Source organism: Platalea leucorodia (assembly GCF_965183815.1).
Source record: "Platalea leucorodia genome assembly, chromosome: 19".
NCBI lineage: Eukaryota > Metazoa > Chordata > Aves > Pelecaniformes > Threskiornithidae > Platalea > Platalea leucorodia.
Window position 1 is genome coordinate 4,875,229 of NC_138841.1, and position 23,557 is coordinate 4,898,785.

General features: G+C 40.3%; 1 protein-coding gene across 6 annotated transcripts in view; it reads right to left on the bottom strand.

Annotated features, from left to right (window-relative positions):
* The window catches only part of TRIM33 (tripartite motif containing 33), a gene marked incomplete at its 5' end in the record, with an annotated part of 41,821 nt that overhangs the window by 11,594 nt on the left and 6,670 nt on the right, over positions 1–23,557 (bottom strand). For all 6 annotated transcript variants that reach the window (XM_082330082.1, XM_082330080.1, XM_082330079.1 and 3 more), the window contains 11 exons: positions 50–182; positions 2,226–2,426; positions 3,281–3,445; positions 3,694–3,938; positions 6,026–6,143; positions 6,655–6,801; positions 8,692–8,806; positions 11,465–11,581; positions 14,658–14,790; positions 17,078–17,225; positions 17,328–17,446. In XM_082330082.1, the coding sequence (XP_082186208.1) occupies positions 50–182; positions 2,226–2,426; positions 3,281–3,445; positions 3,694–3,938; positions 6,026–6,143; positions 6,655–6,801; positions 8,692–8,806; positions 11,465–11,581; positions 14,658–14,790; positions 17,078–17,108 (1,405 nt within the window). The remainder of the gene's footprint in view (positions 1–49; positions 183–2,225; positions 2,427–3,280; positions 3,446–3,693; positions 3,939–6,025; positions 6,144–6,654; positions 6,802–8,691; positions 8,807–11,464; positions 11,582–14,657; positions 14,791–17,077; positions 17,226–17,327; positions 17,447–23,557) is intronic.

Sequence of the window (23,557 nt, forward strand, 5' to 3'; positions counted from 1 at the left end):
GAAATATTCACCACTTTCTAGAATCACTAGAAATACCCATCACATTTACCTGATGACCCTGGAGACAGAGCTGAAGGTCCTGGGGAGGGATTCATGGTACTTGTAGGTTGTGGGGGGAGGTGGCTGCCTGTAATGTATCTACTTAGAAGGTTATCTAAATTACTTGAACCAGCATCTTCAAGCTAAAAAGCAAAAACAAAAGTCTGAATCAGAGGCGCCTAATTAAAGTTTCTTAACAGTTCCGCATCTTTAAACTGTATCAGTATCTTTACCAGAATTGCTCACGATCCCTTCAAGGATTCAGAACATCAGCAAACATTTTTATCAGTTTCATACAGCGATCAGTCTTTCAAAACAGAAACCCACAGTCAGAAACTTAAAGCAAGATTTTTCAAAAGCTCCTAAATATCTGAGTTCTTCCAGTATGGCCACAGGCTGCTTACTCTAGGTCACGCCAAACTTCTTGGTTCCCAGATGTTCAGCGTGTTAGTCACACAAATGGTGTTAGTCATATGAACTACCAGATTACTAATGTTGCAAGAGTCATTCCACAATTAAGATATTAAGGGAAACCATGAACTTGTTCTTCCTTAGCATGATGTGAAATCTCCCTCCCTCCCATTCACTTTTTACACAGATTTTAGTATCTATTAAAAACAAGGAAACAGGAACCCTATTACTTTAACTGCTTAAAGCTATTAACTGCAAGACAGCATAATTGCAAACGTGTTTGAACCACATTGTATTCAAAGTGTGTTTTTTATAACTGTGCAAGCAACTTCAAAGACTAACAGCTTCTTATCCAACTCTTTCATCAACTAAAATCCATAACAGCTATTACATGAACAGTATAAAAAAGAGCATCTTAACAGAATTCTGCATTTTCAGTGCACCTGGAAGTTGCATGTTTACATTTCAGACTATCCCACTAACAACTATTTCTAACTTGGTGTATCATGAGCTTGAGACACGTACAGCTGAATCAGTCACAACCAGTTCTACTTGTGTTTTGTTCTAACGACTAAACAAACCTTCAGCACTGCAGATCGATCACACTCAGAGATGGGATCCTTTTCCCCTCTGCTGTTCTTACATTAGCAAATTACCTGCAGCCTCATGAGAAAACAACGTACAACCCTTGAACATGACTCTGTAGATTAAGAGTTAGAAAGTTGCTATTGGTATTACAGCAGACCATCTGCTTGGATGAAACTTAGGTTGTGTTTCTAAGGAGATTGTTTCCTGTATCATGACCGAATCTCCCGTTCTTTATATGGGCATTTCAACGTAAACGTCCCGTTCTCAAGATGAAGCCGTCACCCTCCCTTCCTGGCCTCCCAAACACTCCTGCAGAAAACATCTTACTTGTACTTTCTTTGCCTCCACTCGTACATTAAATTATGCTTCTGACCTCTCCAAATGAGCTTGACTTTATCAAAATCTACCTCAGCTTGGGTGCAGTACCACCCGCTGCCTCTCTGGGCCAAGAACACAGGGCTCGCTCTGCAGTTCCACGTCGGCGAGTACCAACAGCGTGCAGATGAAGTGAAAACTACAGAAGCAGCAACAGTCGCACTCTGCGCGAGCACGAATTTCCAGGCAGATGCCGCCGCAGCTCAGGAGGAATCAGGGACGCCAGCTTAAGCGTTCTGCAGCACCTTCCAGGACCCAGCGCTAATGTAAATGCTGGCCCCTTGCATCCAGGGCAATGATTACAGCCACACGACTGGGGCACAGAGGAAACGAGAGAGAAAAGCAGGGCAGCGGGACACCTCTTCTCTGTACTTCCTCCATTTGGTTGTTACGTTTAGGAACACCACAGAGAAGTGCCAGGCAACTTCAACTCTGAATAAACCCCTTTCAGGGCATTCGACATACATAGCTATTCAACTACTCTAGCGATAGCTTCCCATTTGATAGTCTCGTGGAAGAAAGGCAGTGAACACAGTACTTGGGATTATTATTAATTAATCTAAATATCAGTTTGACTATAGGACAGCCATTAAATGCTGACTAATCTAAAGGTTAACACAGGTCGAGCAGGTCAGCCCTATATAGTGAAAACAGTTGCATGCCCAAGTCAAGGGCTGAAGGTTTTAATTCTTCAACTTTAAATAACTAATTATACCTTGCTACAGTACCAGTATCCAAATAAAAAAAGATACAGAAAGGAAAGCTGATCATTACTTCACCCACAGCGTAAGTGCCTGATCTTCTCCACTGACCTGGATGGGTGGGATATCCGGCAGGGAAGGCAAATTCTCTGGGTTTGTTACAGAAGGAATGAGTTCGATTGCTGTAACGGACGGACTTGTTGGACCACGGTTTGCACTTGCCATTGTTGCTGTAGTAGGACTAGTTGGATTAATAGTGGTGTTGTGCACAGAAACAACTGGAAAAGGCCCCGCGTGCCCAGGGTTAGAATGCTGTAGGGAAAGAGAAGAGACCACGACTGCATTACAGACAAATCAGGCAGCCGCTGCACGTAAAATTGCAACACGTGCATTACGATACTCCTCAACAAAAAATTGGAGGGGGAAGAACATATAAACTCACATTTCTATCAACATAACCTGAGAGCACTGAATGCAAAGCAACTGCTATTTTTATTTACTTGGAAAGAAAAAACACTTTATGTGGCTAGATATTTAAATATATAGCACATCTTCCTCCAAATTATTTTCATATGTAGTTATATTTTCTTAAAGCAATTACTTCCTCCAAAGACAACTTTAGAGTCCATACGTCTGTCCACACCTCTTTTTTTTTTTTTTTTTTCTTTTTTAAAGAAAAGAGTAACTGTTTCAACTATTCTAAAGTCATTTTTGGTTTTCCAGTCACATTAACATTCATTGTCAAGAATTTTTGTCCTTAATGGTATGCAGAGCTCTGCATCGTGCCTCAGGTTTCAATTTAAAAACACTTTAGAATTTGGTTTCATTAAAAACCCGCAACTACATCACTTTGAGCTTCACGATTCGTGACTATTCTCTAGGAAACCCAAAAGCTGAATGCCAGTGAAAAGTGAAAAAGAAAATGTTTTGTTTCCCAGAACTAAAATGCAATACAAACATAAGAATTCATTTTCATTCTTAAGGTCTGAATTTTCTTATATTCAGCAAAAATGTCACAGCACAGTATGCAACATGAAAAAGCATATAAATGTGTGTAGCTGTGAGTTCTATGTGTTACAGATAAACACATTTACAGCTGGAGGTATCATCTATCGTAATGAAAGTTTGGCACAATGGCACAAATGAAGCGTGTACACAGGATATACTTGTCTTTGAAGGTGAGGCTGCATCATGGAGTATTGTGGTCCATTGTGGCGTGGTATTCCTGGTATACGAGCAGCATTCTGAGCCATTCTCATCTGATGTGCTTGGAAAGCCCCACAGTTCATGTTACCCCTCTGCATGGTCTGCATGCTGATCAACCTGGGAGGCTGCAAGGGTTTTTGTTTTTTAAAATTTTTGCTTTTAACATGGAAAAAAGAAGCCAATCTCTTTCCACAGTAGTAGGTTTACTAGTTACATAACATCAAGAAAAGCCAATAGCTGTCACATTTAAAGTATGTCAAATTTCAAAAGATTTTCACATTTATAAACTGCTTTGTAAGTTTATATTTGACAGGGCAATTTTAAGTCTCGGCGTTACGGTAAAAGGCGAAATAAGAGCACAGGAGATACTTACCTGCTGCTGCAAGATTTGTGGACTGGTCTGCCTGGGAACTGACCCAGCTGGCTGCCCCATCCTCATCTGCTGCAGTTGCTGATGCTTTTGGGCATACACTTGCTGCTGCATATGCTGAAGTCGAAGCTGCGCTAGATTGATTTGTCCTGGAGCTTTGTTGATGTGGTTTGTTCCTGGAGGAGCTTGTCCAACCACTACATTAGGAGTGTAACTAGGAGTTGGTTTATTTTCAATTACAAGGTTACCTAAACAAAACAAAAAAGAACTAGTTAACAGTTAAATCTCCATCATTACCCAAAGGTTGGTAAATGCAGAATATTCAGATGTTACTAATTCAGTTTCCTCAGGGGCAGCAACAAAGCAATTTAAGTTGGAAATTTTCTTTTTAAGTCTCCATAACCATACATGAGAGAAGCAAAAAGAAAACTCTGACTACAAGAAGAAGAAATTGCAAAACTAAAAACACGTCCTGCGAGGAAAGAGTGAAAGAACTGGAACTGCACAGCCTAAAAGACAAGACAGAGATGACTGTTCTCTGTGTTCACAACAAATGGACAAGATGAGAAATAAAATAGGGAAAAAACACGCTGAGCATAAAGTTTCTACACCTAAGGAAGCAAAACCTGGGAAAAGATATTTGGGGAGAGTGTCCCATCACTGAATGACTAAAAATGGGTTACACAAGCATGACACACAACACTGCTACGAGCAAGTCCTGCCTTGATACAACGCAATGGACCACATTGCCTCTCTCTAGCTAGCTCCAGTCCTATTTTTAAAAGGAAAAGGCAAAATGTTAATTTTTTGACTTTGAACATGTACTCACTGGAATCTGCACGTCACTTTTTATTGAGGTTGACGGTTTCTGTTCTGTTTCCTATATAGCTTCCCCTGCCTGCCCTGGGTTCCCAGTCAAACAACATTTGAAGCTCTGTTCTGGAAAGCCTTGCTTTTTCCTTCTTGACTAATCTCCAAGAGTAACAGCACTCAAAAATTGCTTGAGGAACTGCCCATGAAGTAATACTGTAAATTTTAAACCATTACTTACACAATGAAAAGTTTGTTTAATGTGCACATAAACCTCCTTGGCTAAAGACAGGAAGACCAAAACCCGGCTAGCGGACTTAGAGCAAGAAGCAAGTACACACAAAAGCATCAGGAGGAGCTGGTATTTTTATCAGATTTTTTATTAGCTTTTTATCCAACAGAAAAGTTCAGAAGCAGGTGCTAACAGATACCTCTGTCCCACTGTGCTCTCCCCACTCCAGCTCACCTCCCCTCTTCTCTCATTCAAAACGTGCTCTTTGAAAAGTCTAACTGATTAGGACATTAATACGGAAGAAAAACTGTGACACTGCACTGCTGCAGGATAAGGCAATAATAAAGAGGCTAAGATATTAAACGCCTTACATCCTTAAAAGAGCACGGTATTACTGCATCTGACAACAGCCAATGTGCAGTAATCGTAACCGCAAATGTCCAGTGATCCCAGCTGTCACCAAGCGCTCATGCAGAACATGAGCGCTCCAAGTTCCCATCTCACCGAGCCCCAAGCCCCCCAAGCTCCTGTCTCACCAAGACTATTACAAACTCCCATGGCAGCTAATGTTTTAGGGCAAAGAAGGAATAAACAGCTGCACTGAGAAAAACTACTTAAGATATGAAAGGTTACAGCTACGGTGCTGTAACCTACGTGTGGCCGTTGCAAGCAACGCACACGCAGGAACAGCAGCGTATCTCCCGTTACGAGGCTCTGTTTTTCTTTACCTTTATAAATGTTTCAGACATCTTAGAACACAAAACTAGTTAAAACATTGCTTCTTAATTAATTTACCTTTCCAGCAATCGCATGGACTGATTTGGTACTTAGCCATGAAATTTGCTTATATCAACAGTCCTCCTAATTACGCATGTTCATGCAGCTTCCAACACATTAAGACATCAGTATTACTCCATATGCAGCTAAATATGAAGTTCAGACAGGCACAACCGATTCTACTTACTTGCCAAAAAAGCTTATTCCAGAAACTGAAGGACCTATTTAGCACTACCGTGTTATAGTATAACCATCAGAACCACGTTAAGAGGGGGGAAAAAGGGCCGTTCCTAGAACCATTCCCATTGAAAACTAAAACCTGTGGAGAAAGCGTTGCTAATAGAAAGACCAGAGCAGATAAGGAGGGTAATCAGGACTGGATGGGTTATGTCAAGAGAGTTTTGGTCTTCTGCATTAAAAGACGTATTGCACCCCACCTCACTCATGTTGGAGGAACACCCCCAACTCAGTCTAGTTTTTCAAGTAACACAGAATTAACAAACACAACTTTCTCACCTAAATTGACGACGTTCTTTGCCCAGAATGTAGGGTCACAATGGAAGCGTATTGCTCCATTGGCAGCTGGGACAGGATCACAACGTGCCTTTAAAATATGACGTAACTGGAATGTTATCTAATGGAAAGCAAAAACAAGACTGTTGATGACAACGAAATAAAGAATGAGAACGTTAAGAAGCGTGCATTTGCCCAGCGAGTTTAGACTGCTGGATCACCGACAAGGACTGTCAATAGCAAGGCTGGGAAGTACTCAATTCACCAGGACAATCATCCACCATACAACTGATTTTTTACTCAACTCAGGATTACAGAGAAGTACTGTTACACAATACTACTACTTCTTCAATGACTCAAGTGAAACACTGAGGTGCCTTTAGAGAGCTTGACCCCATTCCTTTGACGATAACGCTGTTAAGTCCTTAATTTACGAATGAAAAGTGGTGTACAGGTTGGGAAATCTATCCCATTCTTACAGAAGGGTTTTTTTGGTTTCATTTTTAAATGAAGCATGAGAAGTCATTGTCTCTTCCTTGGATATAATCTAGTGAAGCTACAGGATACTTAGAAAATTCTTTTGACTAAACATTCGCTGTACTGTATGGACAAGTTAGAGGATGCTTCCTTACCAGCCGTTTACTGTAGAGCAAAGCAGTACTGCTGCCACTTGCAATAGCCCAATTAGTGAAGTTCATCACGTGCTTCACTTGTCGCGAAAGACCAGTGATGTCATTTTGTTGTTGTATTAACTTCATCTGTCTCTCCTTTGTTACATTCTACAAAGCAACAAAAACTTCATTACAATGGGGGCTTCAGATTTATGAGGAAAATGTAAACCGCTATCACAGTTCTTGGAGCAAAAGAAAAAAGTCACAAGCAAAGCAGCTTATACTAACGCTCATATTCAGAGTGGCTAGAACCATCAAGTAATAATTCTCTATTATTCCACTCTACCATTCTTCCCAGAGGTATCAAAGTGCAGGGAAAATAGTGGGCTCAGAGAAGAGCCTCTGCTGTATCCCAGGAAAATATCAACTACGACAAGACCAGTTCTCTTCCTCATCTTGCCAGAGGCACAGCAGCACCACGAAGAACTGGGGGAGCGACCCAGACTGGGGCCCAACGAGCTGCCAGCTCCATACTGGGTGGTGCCCTGGCGTTCCTGCAACTGCCACCGCGGGACTGCAGAGCAGCAACTGGAAGAGACGGCCACAGCGGTGGCCCAGCAGCTCTGAACACCAGCTCCTGTGCCAGCCAGAAACTGCCCCTAAAAGCACCTCCTGAGTACGGCAGGCAAACTCAGCAGCCCCATCTCCGAAAAGTCTTCAGCCTTTGATAACCTGCCAGCTGTAAACCTTGTGCGAAAAGTCTGGGTTGCAGTACTGAATCGTCAGGATTCAAATTTAACAATACGGGATTGGGCAACCGTTACAACCTCACAAAAAGAGCAAGTTTCCAATGGAATTTTTCTAGCTTGTAACAAATGCTAGGTAAACAACAGCAGCCAAAATTCAGTTACTCATGTAATTTTAAATTATTTGTTTCACTCCTGATCAAATACTCTCTTCTTCCAGGAATACTCCATTTCATTGCCAAATAACTGTTCCTTCACCAGAAGAAATCTATTGTAATTCACTTGATCTTAAGTTTTTCAGGCACATCATGGCAGATTGGCAATATGCTATGAACTAACTTCTTAGGATGGATTTCCTCTCTTCAGATAAAAAAAAGTAATCATAAATTAAATTTTCATAGATTTGAATAAAAGAATATAGTTATTATTCAGAATGTGCTAGCTAGAAAGTATTTTTAAAGTCATTGCCTCCTTTACGATGCCAATCCGTACAACTTAAAATACCACCATTACACCTTCGTGTACAAATACGTAAGACTACCATGTCTTTGGAAACCTAGGTGTACTTAAAGGGTCAGGATTTGCTAGAAGTCAGTCAACACCACTTGTAAAAATTACTACGGAAACAAATACTAACAACTGCCATTAGGACCACCGCTGTCTTAGCAGCAAAGCGGTCAACGTGACACTAGGAGTGAAAATTAATACTAGCCTGTCTGCTCCCCTGCTCCCACCACCCCATACAAGCAAAAGGAGGAAAACTGATTTTAACAACAACCTAGCACAACCGACAGGGCAAAGAATGATGTAAAGTTGCATCAAACATTGCATCAATTCGTTATGTGCTCAAGACAAAGTGTAGCTGTCCCTAGGAGTTTACACTCTGAACAAAAACTTCTAGGCAAGGTCTCCGGAGAAGACAAAAAGCAACTCAACCGTAACAGTGCTAATATATTTACATGAACCTTAAAAGCTGTTTGAGGAAAAGACTAAATTATACACACCTCAGAATTATGTTACAATATAGAAATATGGCAAACAGAACATGGAAAGGAGATTTTCAGACGTTCCTTTATGATGCGCCTGATTTTGAATGAATCTGAGGCATAGACAGAAAACTAAAGGAGCCACAGGCTCCAGCTAGTGAAAGGATAAACAAGAAATTTAACTCCAACACACTATTCACAGGCAATAGTAGTATTGCAACACCCGCAGTCACACTAAACAAACTGTTTTCAAACATGGAACGCGAGTTCTCAGTAAAGGACGGGAAACAGCGAACAACGCTATTATTTTTTTCTCTTAACTGTACCTCAAGGTGCTGCAAGAGAGATTTTCCCTTTTTATTGATTTCATTGATGAGGGTGAATATAGCCACTTTGATTTCCTGTTCTACTCGTTTGTTAGTTTCATTTACTTCTTTTATCCTAAAAAAAGAAAAATGTATTGTCAGGCAGTCACTTTATACTATGCCGCCAAATACTAAACACCGCAGGCATCTTCCCACCCTTGAAGAGTGAAGGAGCAATTTCTGTATTGAAGAAGTTCCAGTAAGTGCAAAATCTATAGCTTGTTTGATTTCCAACAGAGAAATCATCATTAATCAACTTTTTCAAAGCAGCCATCTAAAATTTCAGTTTTGGAAAAAAAAAAAAACAGTCAGAGATCAAGATGGTATCTCAATTAGCAACTTTGTGTTTTACTTAAAATAATATGAAACAGCCCTTGTAGTTAATACACTTTATTTACACACACACAGACATACCCAGCCAAGACCACCTGTGTGTCTATGTACACATATATATTTATCTCCATATCATGTCTCTTTCGCTATGAAGAATTTATATATGATGCCTTAAACTTTTATGCTATTGTATATTAACCAGAAAGGAAGTCAGCCCCGATTTCAGATGGACCCCTCTACCTCCCCCCAAACACTCTTGTAACAAAAAGGTTATCACATACCTGTGATCAATACACAACAAGGATATAAACGTTTCACTAATGATTTGCCTGACATTAGTCTCCATTATTCTCTTGTGTTTTACTACTACTGCCTTCCAGGTTTTTTACCTCACACCTCTTCATCATTTCCATCATTGTCATTCTTCCTCAGTTTTAGCATCTTCACTATTCTCAACTTCTTCAGACTCAAGCAAATCATCTTGAGCTCTGTCCACGGAATTTGCAATACAGCATTTCTTAAACTCCATTGCAAAGTCTGGATTTATTTGATCCTATGCTGCCTTCATCTAACGACAACATAGCGTTGCAGCAGGATTCTTTACTTGGCTTGTAGGAGCCCGAGCACAATACCTTGCCATGAGGCAGTCTGAGCGTAGAGACGTAAATCGTCCTTTTTAAAGGGCTTCTTCACTCAGATCAAGCATCGGAACTTGTGACGCCATTCATCCTGAGATGATGACAAGACCAATACTCATTTGTCTGGTGACGATCTTCATTGTTGGTGTCAAATGCCCTTTAAGGCACCTTGGACACTGCTTTTTCATGACAGCACAGCCTGGTCTTCTACTCCAAAAAATATTCAACCAACCCTTCATTAAGTCAGCAGGCATCCATCCTTGGCTTTGGCACCTAACAATTATTCCAGTAGGCAGCTATTCCTTCAACACTGTTTTATGCTTCACGATCACATACGATAGCAATTTCATACCATCTGCTAACACTGACAGCATTATTGTAATACACTTTTTTTGCATTCCCTGAAGTTTTTATGATAATAGATTTTGTGCCCTACCCTTCAACAAAGTAACTGAGTGGCATGTCAAAGTAAACTGGTGGCTCACTTGCACTACTCATTTGGCTCAGCAGACAACCATGATCTTTATACAACCCAATCACACGCTGCAGAAATTCACTGAGTTTTCAGTGAAGCCAAAAACTCTTGGGCAAAAAACCATTACAATGTATTACCCATATATGCACCACCCATTACTGGCCTTGAATTCCTATCAGAGAACATTTTTGTGTCACTTCTTGAGCTTTCAGTTTAATTATTTCCCATGTAACTGGGTTTCTGTCTCTTCTTCAAGCATGCGACAATTCTACAATTTGTCCTCCTGCTTCACGATGGTGCTCTCTTTTGGGTCCCTTCAAAGAGTCCCATGCCAAATCAGCACATAAAAATTGCCATTTTCATTGCTTCCATCTTCAAACGTTTGCCTCTCATGTTGTATGTTCTCCTTCCCTTACAACTCTCTCTCTCTTTTAAGTGTACATGGTACCACTAGGAGTTAAAAATTTGCACCAGAACTTCTCCTTTTGTCTTTGGTATGCTTCCTTCTACGCTTTTACTTCCCATTTCCAGATGATTTGTCATTTTGCAAATGACTTAAAGGTTGCAGAAGGCTCACAAAACCACCAAGAATCACAGAGGAATTCCCTGACCTCCAGCACACCACACCACAAGTGGGTGAAAAGCCAGCAGCGATCATGTGCTCTCTCTGTCTCTATATTCAATATTCTATATGACGTTGAATTTAAGCTAACCCTGGAATTCTTAAGTTAAACTACCCAAGGAAAAGCTTGTCTTCCTTTCAAGTAATCACATTAAGTTTTGCTTGCCTAATTAAAAAAAAAAAACAAACAACTAAAATTTCCTATTCAATTTCAAAACAAGTTTTTATTACACAGTTATCAGAGGCATTCATATGAAACATGAAAACATTTCAAGAGAAATCAGTCTATCTCTACAGCCAACACTTCTGTCACCTAGAGCTGAGCTTAGCAGAAACCATAAGACGGGCTTGCCTTGCCTTTTTTCTTCCTTCCCCCCCCCTTCTTTTTTTTTTCTCTCCCCTCCCCCAAGTAAAATAAATGTGTCACATCTTTGGTTCTACTCAAAGTTGCCATAAAAGACATCATCATTGACATTTGTTTCTTGTAACAACTTCCAACATGCACAGTATTGTAGGGAAGGAAACATTACGAAAAGTAATTAAGCCCAATACAACTAAAGATACAGAATCAACTAAAATTGATTATTCTAGTCCCATCTTTCATCTTACTATGATTCATTAAAAAGGCAATGTAATAGTAACAGTTAATCATTTTGGGGTACTTACCTATTCTGAACCTGGGTAGCTGCAAAATTTACATAATTCTTCTTCTCAAGAAGTTTGGCCAAGAGGTTCTCAATTGCACCCTTCTGGTTCTGAAAAGCTTCTTCCAGAAACTGATACCTTTTCAACACGCAAAAGAAGACATCCATTACCAAGGAGCGATGTGCTGAAACTAAGGGTTCCCAATCTAGATGTAAAGCTATAAAATTTTGAAAAAAATATGGCAACACACACAGAAAAATCAAACTATATGTATGCCAATCAGCGTGCAAAATGTTTCAGTACTGACAAAACCCTTTGTAAGTGTCCGGAAGACTGAACCTCTATGGGTCACTTATAAATTCCAACTGCCCGGGGAGACAATGCACTGCATCGGTTCACAAGACAGCAAGCTATGGAACACCAGCCAAAGGAGATACCAGGAACTTCAGAGTTTGACAAATCGTATTGTGAATGTTAGATGAGGAAAATGCACTAATAGCTTCAACACACATTAAATGATACAAAAAAACCCAACCCTACCTCAGAAAAAGTTTTTCAGCTGAGATTATACTGTTTATATTTGACTGAACTAGTTTAATCTGAAAGAAAATATTCCTATTAAAAAAAACTTTTTTTTTTTTGGTACTTCCAAGTGAAGAACATATCATTCCCTTCCAAGTCCTTCAACCAAACAGCTACTGTATCAAACGCACCTTCCATTACTTCATCTGAAAAGACTGCAAGTAGCTCCATCGAAGGAAGATAATGAAATTACTTGCATTTTCCTAACATCCTATGCATCACAAGAGGAATTAACAATGCAACAGAAGCAAACCGCCTATGTTGAAAATGGCAAGGGGAATTAAGTAACTCCGAGAGTTTTCATCTTTTCTGATCGACTGCTCAACTATCAAAAGATTAACCCAAAACCAGGATTCCTATCAGTCACTTGCCATGTCTTGTCTTTGCAGTAAGTAAACTTCGTGCTTCTGAAATACAATTTGTTAACAACAGGGAAAACTTCGGTTCCCAGAATGTCTTCCCTTCTTCGCTACACTAAATCTCAACGTTTGAATTGGCAGAAAACTCCTACAATTAAAGTGAAGCAGCTTATAAGCTGCATTAGAAGTAACCTATACTATCGCCCAACCACAACTGGAAAGAAAGCAGCGTTGTCTTTTGTCAAAATCCAGGAGAACATTGCAATCTAATCTAACAGGAAAAGACTCTTTGGATGTATGATCAGTAACGTCGTTTCTTGATTCAAATTACTCACAATTATGCTAACAGAGACTTAGGCAAAGAGAACGCTATTCGCCGCAGAAACGACTCTGCTCCTGTTCCTCCAGTTTGTACCAGCAATAGACAAGTTTCAACCACAGGAGTTTAGATTTGCTGGTCTCAACGTCAGAATGTTGCTTTTTCCAAGAGCAGCCTGAAGTTCTTGCGGACAGACAGCATCAGAAGACTTTAGCTACTCTAATGCAGAAAGCAGCATTACTAAAGCCCAAAGGCCACAAAATTTGAAATGTTTCTGCAGATTTTCTAAAACTATTTTCCTTAAGTTGAAAATCAGATTTCCACCTTAAGGGTGGGAAAGAAAGAAAGAAAAAAAAAAAAAATCTACACTTACCCAGTACTGCTAAAATTTTGCTGTAGCTCCTGCCACAGCCAAAAGATTTTTTTTTTTTAAATACTGTATTGTACTCCTAGCTTCCAAAGTGTGCAGGCTGAAAACTGCCTAAACTAAAGGAATTACACACCATTGGGCTGCTAAAAGAATGTCAGCTTTCTACAGAATCACCAGCAATTCTTTCCCTTGAAATTCTGAACTGAACACTGGACTGTGTTGCTACTGAAATGGTGATTCACCCTCCTTTGGTGCAAACTATTAGGATTTCAGGTAAGAAGTAAACAGGAGATTAAAATCAATTCTTGTTTCCACTTGGCATGATTTTCCTTCAAAGATTTAGCGAGCTTCGTATAAATCTCAGTTGTACTTCACAGCAGATGAAGCAGTCGCCCTAATCATCTGTAATTCCCATCTGCAGACAGAACAATTTTTAAAGAATATTCTGCAATAAAGCATGTTAATAGCAAAGTATTCTCTTCTCTTACTGGAAGAGAACAGGTAAGCAGAACAAGATACATCTGTTAATCGGTTAGCATCATGCGCAAAACAGATGCAAAGAAACCAACTAGGAAAAGTTAGTTAACACGTCCTAGGAGACCACGCTTTCTGGACAAGTGTGTCTTTCAGGATATTTAGGATCAAGCCTATGAATGAATAGAGTAGGAATACTTGAGGCTGTTAATATTTTAACAGTACTAATTTCAAAAGGAGAAGTTTTCCATTAGGCTGCTGTAGCAGTCTATGAGAGTAATCACTACTCTGGAAAAAAAAAAAACACTAAATCCAGTATTGCAACGTACTGTCCAGCACCTTTACAGAGAAGCGTTACTTGTAGACTGACTAGGAAAAGCAGTGCTGCGGTGGCTGATAAATACATATTTATTCCCAGATTCCCTATTATAACACTGCAAAATACTTTTTCAAACATTGAAACAACTACATGACAGAGCTGCTAAAGAGCAGGAAATTTTAAGGTATCTTAAGCGGTTCCAACTTCTTTCCAGCAGCTAAGAGAAAAGCAAGCTCCAGAGACAAACCCCATCATTTCTTTTTACCTGGAATGAGGCAACTTTCAACCAACTAAAACCAGTTTTTCTCTCTGTACTAGAAAAATGTATTAATCTGTGAGGCAAAATTTGTACCTTCCTTTACAAAATTACCCTAAATTGAAAGATTGTTGCATAAGAAAACATGCCCTTTCAAAAAGTTACCTCATCCGTGACTCACTGTACCACTTTTGCTTCTTTACAGCACCAGGTGTTCAGGGCTGCAGCAATTTCTATTCGAGTCCTGAATAAAGCGACAGCACTGGCAAACGCCAGGCAAGTTAACGTCTTAAATCGCACCCCATCACCTCAGACCACGTTGATGTGAATCTGCTCTTAAGATACTTGACAAAGCTCAACCAACTGATCGCTGAAAGCTTTCAGCGCTCCACACAGGTTCTCCTTTGCAAGGGATCGTTTAAGTCCGACAAAGAGTAAATACAACAGTATTTAATGACACAACTGTGTTAAATCAATGCCATTTCATCCTCTGAGAAAGTGCACCACAGGAATTAAGACATGGTAATATTTGTACCTGTGTTCTTTGTGTTCCAGTAACTGACAGTCTCTGCATGTCAGCCTGTCACATGTTTCACAGAAAAGTTTTAACTGCTCTTGTTTGTGGACAGGACAGAAAACAGGACGTTGACCAGACGCTCCCACGGCCTCTGTTTTTAAAAATAAACCATTTTTGCATTTTAAAATAAAATTTAGACAATCTGAAGAGCAAAACGACTAACTTCCAAGCTAATAACAACCCAGAATTTGGACAAAGACCACGACAGACCTGTTCTCACCCTGAAGTTGCTGTGAATACATTCTCATTGAAATATTTACAGTGCCAGTGTTTATAGCTGTTTCCACTTTATTGTATTCAAAGAGAAGGAGGAATTCCTCTCCTGTCGCAAACAGGCAAAAGACACTGGCACCTGTAAGAATGTAAAAACTGTACACAAACACAGGCTGGTGTACACGTGTTTAAAGATTAAATTGCGTGCAATTTCACCTCAGGCACACTGAAGGGCGGATCAAACCTCGCAACCTTTTATACTGTCAAACACCCATAGGTTTTCTAAATTATCACTTCAAAACCTTTATAAACCTCATTAAGTCATATGCAACCGAAGTGGTAAATGCAAAGCAAACATTGCCCGTGTTAAGAGTTACTTAAACCCCAGCTAAACGGCTTAACTTTTCCACTTATGCAAATAACAGATAATGTCAAAAAGTAGTTCCAAGTTTATTAAAAAGTGCTGCATGGTCTTCTAAAGAGATTTTGAGCTTAGCACAGAGGGAAGCAGCCTTTGGAAGATACAGCAGGTAAGGTTTAAAACATGAACGTCTTCCTCCGTCTCCAACATTTCTGAAGCTTGTTATATCATGCAAGTTATTGTAAAGAAAGAGAGCTCGTGAATCTACAGCTGACACTCATTAATAGAAATTTAAAGTCTCCAGGCCACATCTTAAGAGTCTAACAAGAAAGAAGGAAACAAGCTCCCCTGAGAAAATAATGAATAGTCGTTCCCTGCAGTCAAGAGAGTTACTAAGGGTCGCTGGACGTCAGGTCAGAGGCAGGCTACGTTCTTGCCATACGCTAGCATACCGACTGCACCGGGGCTTCCATCTGCGTAAACACCAACCTAAATTTCTGATAGCAAGTTCACCGTATTGGAACGGCCATTTTTGGGCACCTCCCCACTCAGGTTACTGAAGGGGAAGTGGAGCTACAGCATCACCTTGACAGCCACAATTTAGCACTCCTCATTAAAAACCTCAGTAATTCTTTGTAGGGCCCTGTAATTTGATTTCACCTTAAGGCTTTCACGTCTACTAGGATTAATACATTTAAACTTAAATAGGTAATATTTCTTATTAAACAATACCTATTAAGACATACAGAGAAATCTCTCCAAAAATGAAGTTTATTTGCTAGAGCAAGTGAAATAATATCATTGTCTAAAAGAACTAAGCTCAATAGCAAACTTTTTAACTATTAATATGATTTTGACGAGAGTTGGCAGAAAGCAAAGTAGTGTTACTCCTTTGAAATGGCACAACAAAACAATCATTAAGATCTTAATTTATTTTAAGTGTAGAGAGAGCGTAAAACGTCAAGATCTCTCTTCCTCAATATGACCAGTCGTCATATACATCCAGATCGTGTAGAGCCTACGGGTCTTTAAATCAGAGCTTTTATCCCATTTACAAATAAAATCTACGCTAAAATCCAGTTACCTTTTACCTGTTTTGAGAATGTTTTCCACATTACCTCAATAGCTTACAAACTACGGTCAAGCGACAGTTTAAGAACTAACTTCTAATAAAGCTTCATGTCTAAACGAACTGTACACGCACTTTGCACATTAAATTTTGCTAACTGAAAAAGATATTAAACCTAAAATAAATTCAAATTCCACATTTACTCAGCAATATCAATACAACAGTAGCATCATCTTGAATATGACTATAAGCTTATCTGTATATACTCCTCTACTGGGAGAACTATAATTGCTCCTTATAACCAAGTACAGCAACATGTGTAATTTCATTTCCTTGGCCAATGGATAAGATTACCAATATGTCAGTGCTCTCCAGATTTCAACCCCTCCATTTAGTTAGTTATTCTACTAAATAAAAGGATTACGAATGGATCTAAATCCTTTCTAAAGGCTGCAGTCTCATTCTGTTTCTTCTGTACTTAAGATAATTTTACACTGGACATCAAAATGTACAAAGTATTAGCAAATAACCCATTTTAGTTTAAAATTTAGTTTTTCCTCTATTTTTAGAGCTACCAATTTTGCACTGGTAGCTTTTTACTAAACTTTTCCCAAATCTTTGGGGAAAGCCATACAGCTGGTTGTTACCCAAATAATCCTCCCACTCTCTTTCTACATGTGCCAAAGAGAAAACGTTTTTACTTCTGGCAGGACTAAGCGATACCCAAACACTCACCTGAAGATACATCCTCTTTTTTTCTGATCATATGATCTTTAGTAAATTTTACTCGCTGATGAGCTTCTATGCAAGTCTTGCACAACCATTCCCCACACTCTACACAAAATCCAACAGCACTAGCGTTATCTTCACAGCTTGTACACACCTGCAAAGGGAACAAACAGTTACCATCATTTTCCTGGAAAGCATTAACAGGTACAGAAACAAAACCAGCACGCGAATTCCAGCAAGCAGGAAAGTGCCATACCTGTTCTGACTTCTCATCGGAGCTGCTTGGTGTTTCTGACGTGTCTTTTACGAAGTAGTTATCCACCAGATCTATCTGTCTGCATTCTTGGCGGCATATCGGACATCTGATTACACCAACTGCAAAGCAGAAAAAGTTTCCCAGTTTTAAGGAAAAAAGCATGAAAGCCAACGTCCCAGAATCAAAAGATGACAAGAACAAATACAAAATCCTCAGACCGCTCGTTTCACTTGGGTAAACGAACAGATTCCACAGTTCACATTACCCTTAAAAACCAGCCGTTACCCACGTGTAACAGGTTTCCCCCAAAAAACCACCCCAACACCAACAAAACACAAACTAAAAAAAAAAAAAAAAAAAAAGAAAACCACAAACCACACACACCCCTCTTCAGAAAAGGATCCCTCACCTAGAAGGAAGCTGTGATAATTTCTACATCATACTCAGTTTTTCCTACTGATTTCTTCCCCCCAAAATACATATTTTTAGCCAAGTCATTTGTTCTCCCCAAGCAAATATCATCTTCCCCCCCATTTTAGTTTGTTAAACTCAAGACACCTGTTAACTACTTTTTCTAAGTCTATTGTCCAGTCTGTCTCAAGACAAGCATTAAGAGAGGCGTGCCCGGACAGTCAGGTGTGACTTCAGTGACGTTCATGGAAATGTCACAGTATCGTCCCAGATACGGCAGGGGATGGTTTCTAACATAACCTATTTCCATGAGGGCAGGGAGGCAGATGTGGCAATAGGAACCACCTGAAGGTTTCGGGGCTTTTTCAAAGTGTTCTGCAGGGAAGGCTAATACCAAAAAAACGAGTTGAGAGCAAAAACCCCTCTCAGGCCAACTACACCTGCCTTTCTGCAGCACACACACCACTTTGCACATACACATGTAAAGAAGAGGAGGCTGAGGGGCGACCTTACTGCTCTCTACAACTACCCGAAAGGAGGCTGTAGCGAGGTGGGGGTCGGTCTCTTCTCCCCAGTAACGAGTGATAGGACGAGAGGGAACGGCCTCAAGCTGCGCCAGGGCAGGTTTGGGTTGGATATTAGGAAAAACTTCTTCACCGAGAGGGTGGTCAAGCATTGGCACAGGCTGCCCAGGGAAGTGGTTGAGTCTCCATCCCTGGAGGTGTTTAAAGAACGGATGGATACGGTGCTCGAGGACATGGTATAGATGGACTTGGCAGTGCTGGGTTAACGGTTGAACTGGATGATCTTAAGGGTCTTTTCCAACCTTGACGATTCTATGCATACTACACGTAGCTTTAACGCTGGATATCAATTAGACTAGTTCCTTTCCAGTATCCTGCTTTGTTATCCTCTGCAATTGCTAAATTAGGGTTGTAAGTCCTCAGCGGAGCTGCAAAGTTGTTACTGCATGAACCAGACTGGCATTTAAAGATGTTCTAGGAACAATCTACTTTAAAGGTTTGAAAACTTATTTACCACTAAGGTAGTGGTTAACACTTTCTTCCCAGAAGTGTCATCTAGTCTTCAGTCAAGTTCCTATACAATTTTATTGCGAATATAATTTTCAAGGAGAAGCTTTCAAAGCACTTGGGTATTTTTATATACTGGGACACCTGAAATAACTTTGAAAAGTAAGTGTAATTAAATGGTGCTCAACTCCTCTGTGGATACTCAGTTAGAACAGTAGGACTTATTTCAGGGAGATTAATTACATTAGTGGTAAATTAGCATTAATTTTTTCAAGTGCTAAAATTAACGATGGCTTCAGAACACAGAAGATTCACTGCAGAGCAACAACAATAATCCAACTAAAAACTCCCTGTCTCATCAAACCAAACATGCTTCAAGAGCAGGATGTGAAAAATAACCAGTATTTCAGTACCTACAGTACAAGAGCTTTCGTATACACAATGAAGCCTCCCCCACATGCAGAACCTTGAGATTTTCTTACTACTGAAAGACAAAATTCTTTAGGGAGTACTATATGAAAACCATCTATCAGCTGATGTGCATATACTTACAGAACAAAAATGTCAAATATTTACCATTAAAACTATTCTATCTAAAACAGACCACAGCTAAACCTGATTTTTAGTGCTGTCTTGGGTTAATCACACAAAATATTGCAAAAAAAAAAAAAATGCCCAAGATCTATAATCTTTACACAACGCAAAGTCAAATTCCACAGATGCAAATCCCTTCCTGCAAGGCAGGTTTGGTTTTGGTTTTAAACTCAATCGCTGAAAGTTTGAATAAAATCAAGCCTTTTGGACTGGCATGGGCTGGATTCTGACCACAGGTTAATTCCACCTTGCCCAGTTCTTCTGTCCGAGAGGACACAGGGAACGGGTAGTCCGCAAATACTGCTCTCACAGTCAAGCACCCGCTTTTTGCGGCTCCACATTCAAAGACACTTTGCACACAGGGTGCCACCAGCGTCCCGCACGTATCTCAATAGATCACAACCCTAGGACAAGGCTTTGCAATTCTCATTCAGCACATTATGCTTCATTTTCACATCTCAACGTCCATTATTTCCAAGAGTAGTTTTCCAATATTATATGAACCACAAGACATCTCGTACTCACTCATGTCCCAGTCCTTTAATCTAATATAAAACAAATCAATGCAGAATCATTTGTACTGGAAACCAAACTACATTACTGAAAAGACACAGATGTGGCTGATTTTGCGAGGGGAGAGGGCAAAGTAGAGAAAAATCACACTGAAATAGCATTTACGTAGAAGAAAAACAGAAAGAAATCCTTACATGTCAAAACTTGGGATCATTTGCAAGCTAACAAAGTTTATGGTAAAAATTCAATGAGAATGTATTTTAGGACAAACTAAGGCTCAAATGTTTACATAACCTACTGAAAAAACAAGGTGTCACTGCCAATTTCAACCCCAAAAAAAGTCTTGCATAAGAGAATTAAAATGAAGTAAAAATATCATCCTAGTTATGCTCCAGCAGAACTTATTACATTGTTTTTCTGCATCAATTTTAATTAGAAGCTTAATACAGTTTAAAAAAATAAAAAGCATTAGCCCTAGTAACTCTGCTTTCAAAACAGGCACGTAACTACTTCCAAGGAATGTATCAGAGAGCACACAGCAAAAACTATTGTTAAAAGATCAATCTTTTTTTCTAAATAACAGCTGAATTAGAATTAGTCACATTCACAGAAATTATGAAGGTCAGACTGTTTTATGATCTCTCCCCAATCCTAATTATTACTATAAAGACTTCCTACGTTCTCAAAGATGGCTTCATATTATTTTGAAGCCATAACTCGATACTCCAGAGGTTAAGAGCAGCACTAAAGCGAAGAGTTGAGAATCAGGAAGTTGCTTTCAGACTTCACATTTCAAATCCCACATAGCTCAGTTTCACCTAACCATAAAACAGAAATGCTGCTTCCCTAGCAAAAATAAAGAAATAGTAAGTATTGACCGCATCACATGAAACACTGCACCGAGGGTCTGAGACGTTTTGAACGGCAGTTCTTTTCTGACTTACAGCACACTCAGCAAAATACTGTCATCAGCATTAACCACAGGAACGCAGTTATACTTCAGGTGCCCCCCCAAAAAAGCACCCCACAAACTTCACAAGCTATCCACAGATGCTTCTGTGAATAGCAGTACTGTCATAACGAAATCCAAGAACAAGCACCCTTTGGACCTAAAAGGCCATGGAAAATGATGAATTATTTTACAAGAGCTGCAGATAACAGGAGTGGACTTCCACGCTTCTTACACTGCATTTAAGAGGACTGGCATCACCGTTTTTTCCGTGTGTTTGTATCACAAACCTCACGATGCCCTATAAGAGCTGTAACAACCATGAGCATAAACACCTATTACCTCTCTACCACAGTACTCGATATACACAGCTATACGTACCAAGTATTCCCTTCCCTGCCATTTCCAGTAGCACTGCGGTGAAACGAATTACATCCTATTCCCAATTCATTGTGCCGTTCAGATCAGATTCTTCTTTTTGTCACACATTTCTCCAGACCAGCAAAAAATAGTTTCAATCACACACGTTTACTGTCCCCCATCTGCTGTTAAGTAAAACATGTAGCCTAAACTGAGTTTTGTTTCTCTCCTTTTACCCTACCTAAGGCTGATTTAAGCAAGAACCAGGAATAATTTCTTACCTGGAAATTCGGTTTGAGAGTCACCGATCCAGCAGGCAGGAAAAGCCTGCCTTGCACTGTCAACCCCACGCAAAGGGAGAGAGGTTTCAGTTGCCATCTTCTCACATCATGAACCATCCCTCCCTACCAGAGTTTCCAAAGCCTGCAACAGAGGGAGAAACTCCCAGATTCCTTGCGACACGCTCCTAAGGAGTCTCCCGACAGCCAGAAAGAGCAATTCGCCCGAGACGCTACTCTGAGCTGAAGAAAACCCCAAAGGAGAACTGACAGAAGCGCATCCCTGCAAGAACGCAGTCAGGGATGGGTCTGCAGGAGCTGCAGCAGGAACCAGCCCTGGGGAGGTCCCCGAGCCGCTCCGCGCCCCGCATCGCTCCCGCGCACGGACGGGACGCGAGGCAGAGCCGGTGCGTGGAAATAGGAACGCCGGCCACGTCCCGAGAAGGGTCACTGCCCCGGGAAGAGCTGCCCCTGCCCTGCACGGGAGCCCACGCCCCTGCAAATCAGGCTGTGGATCACGGCTGCAAACCAAGGGAAAGCCCTACGACAAGAACATTTTGGTATGGCTCCAGCTCTCTCGGCAACTTCTGCCGAGGTTATCACCTACACTTCCAACCGAAGCAGAACACGGAATACCTCCGAGTTTTGTCAGAGCAAAGAGAGGCAAGTAGCACAAATTTTACCGTGCAACACGTGTTGAACCATTAGTTATACAACTGCTAGAAGTCACATCTTCCTTACGCTGCACATTAGACGTTCTTATTTGTCAAAGACTTTATTAAGAACACTAATGAGAGTAGCATCTATGTAATCCTTTTAACTGCTTACGATTCAGATAAAGCACACTAAACCAGACCACAGACATCAAAGGATGTCAGAAAGCGCAAAACTGAAATAAACGGAGGAGAAAAAGTACTTTTGTTTTCAGAAAAACAGACTGCTAAAAAATCTGCAACGTAATCCAGCAGCAAATCACAATGGAACATTTCAAAGCACTTAAGATTTCAAATAGAAGACGCTTTTAATCTACCATTGCCAACTAACACCTAAAGCTGCAACAAAAGTGTTTTTCTTAATTGTAATTCGGAACTATGAGAATACCTTGTATATATTTATGTTTAAAGTTTCCCAAGGGTAATGACATTTCTCTGATGGCTATTTGCAGGCACCTCAAAACAGGCAATTTTTCCAACAGGTTAATATACCTATGAAAGCCTTCATCCTGAACTAGTTTCAACAGGAAATTTATTCAAAACCTGCTTAGAATTCATTTCTCCAGTCTGACAACACTAAAAAATACTCTTTCAAATTTTAAAAATGCTTGAGAGCTACGGAGATGGAGGGGAAAGGCTTGATTCTCTGTATTTCCAGTCTTGTAGCATCAAACAAGAGAAATCACCTCCAGAGAAAGCTCACGTCAAGTCTTCGGCTACTGTACCCACCCCAGCTTGATATTAAGGAATTCAGACTCTTGGCACTTTTAACATAAGGCAAAATCGACCGATCTGCTCCCAGTACATCTTTGCTAGGCAAGACACATTCTGCCCAGTAAGACAGCATGCGTTCAACTCATACCTACTACTTTTGCACAAAAAGAAAAAAAACTGGAATTTTCTAAATCTTATTCTTTGCTCCCTACCTGCACTTCTAAAAATTTCATCAGACGTTTCAGAGACCATCTGTAGAAGAGCAAGGCTTCCTGAGCCAGTAAGAATTAACCTGTTTCCTAGCCAAACCCACGTACTACCATCCTCTCCATCTGGTCTTCCAGTTTTGGAAGCCTCCAGCACTGTAGCCCTGGGGTTAGAGAAAGGGGACGTGGGGAGGAAGGGAAGGGGAACGCAGTTACAACGAGCCATGGAAACGTACCTGCTTGCTACAAACATCACACCAGCTAAAGCAAAATAGCTAACTTTTATAAGAAGGGTTCCATACCAAAGGATCCATACATTCACCTGTTGACTTCAAGTCCAAGTTGACTTCAGTCAGCTTAAAATGAACACGTCACAGCCTAACCAAACACTTCGTAAGCCTTACAGAGAACAAAAAGCAATAATGGAAAGTCAAGTCACTGAACTTGTAACTCCAAGACAG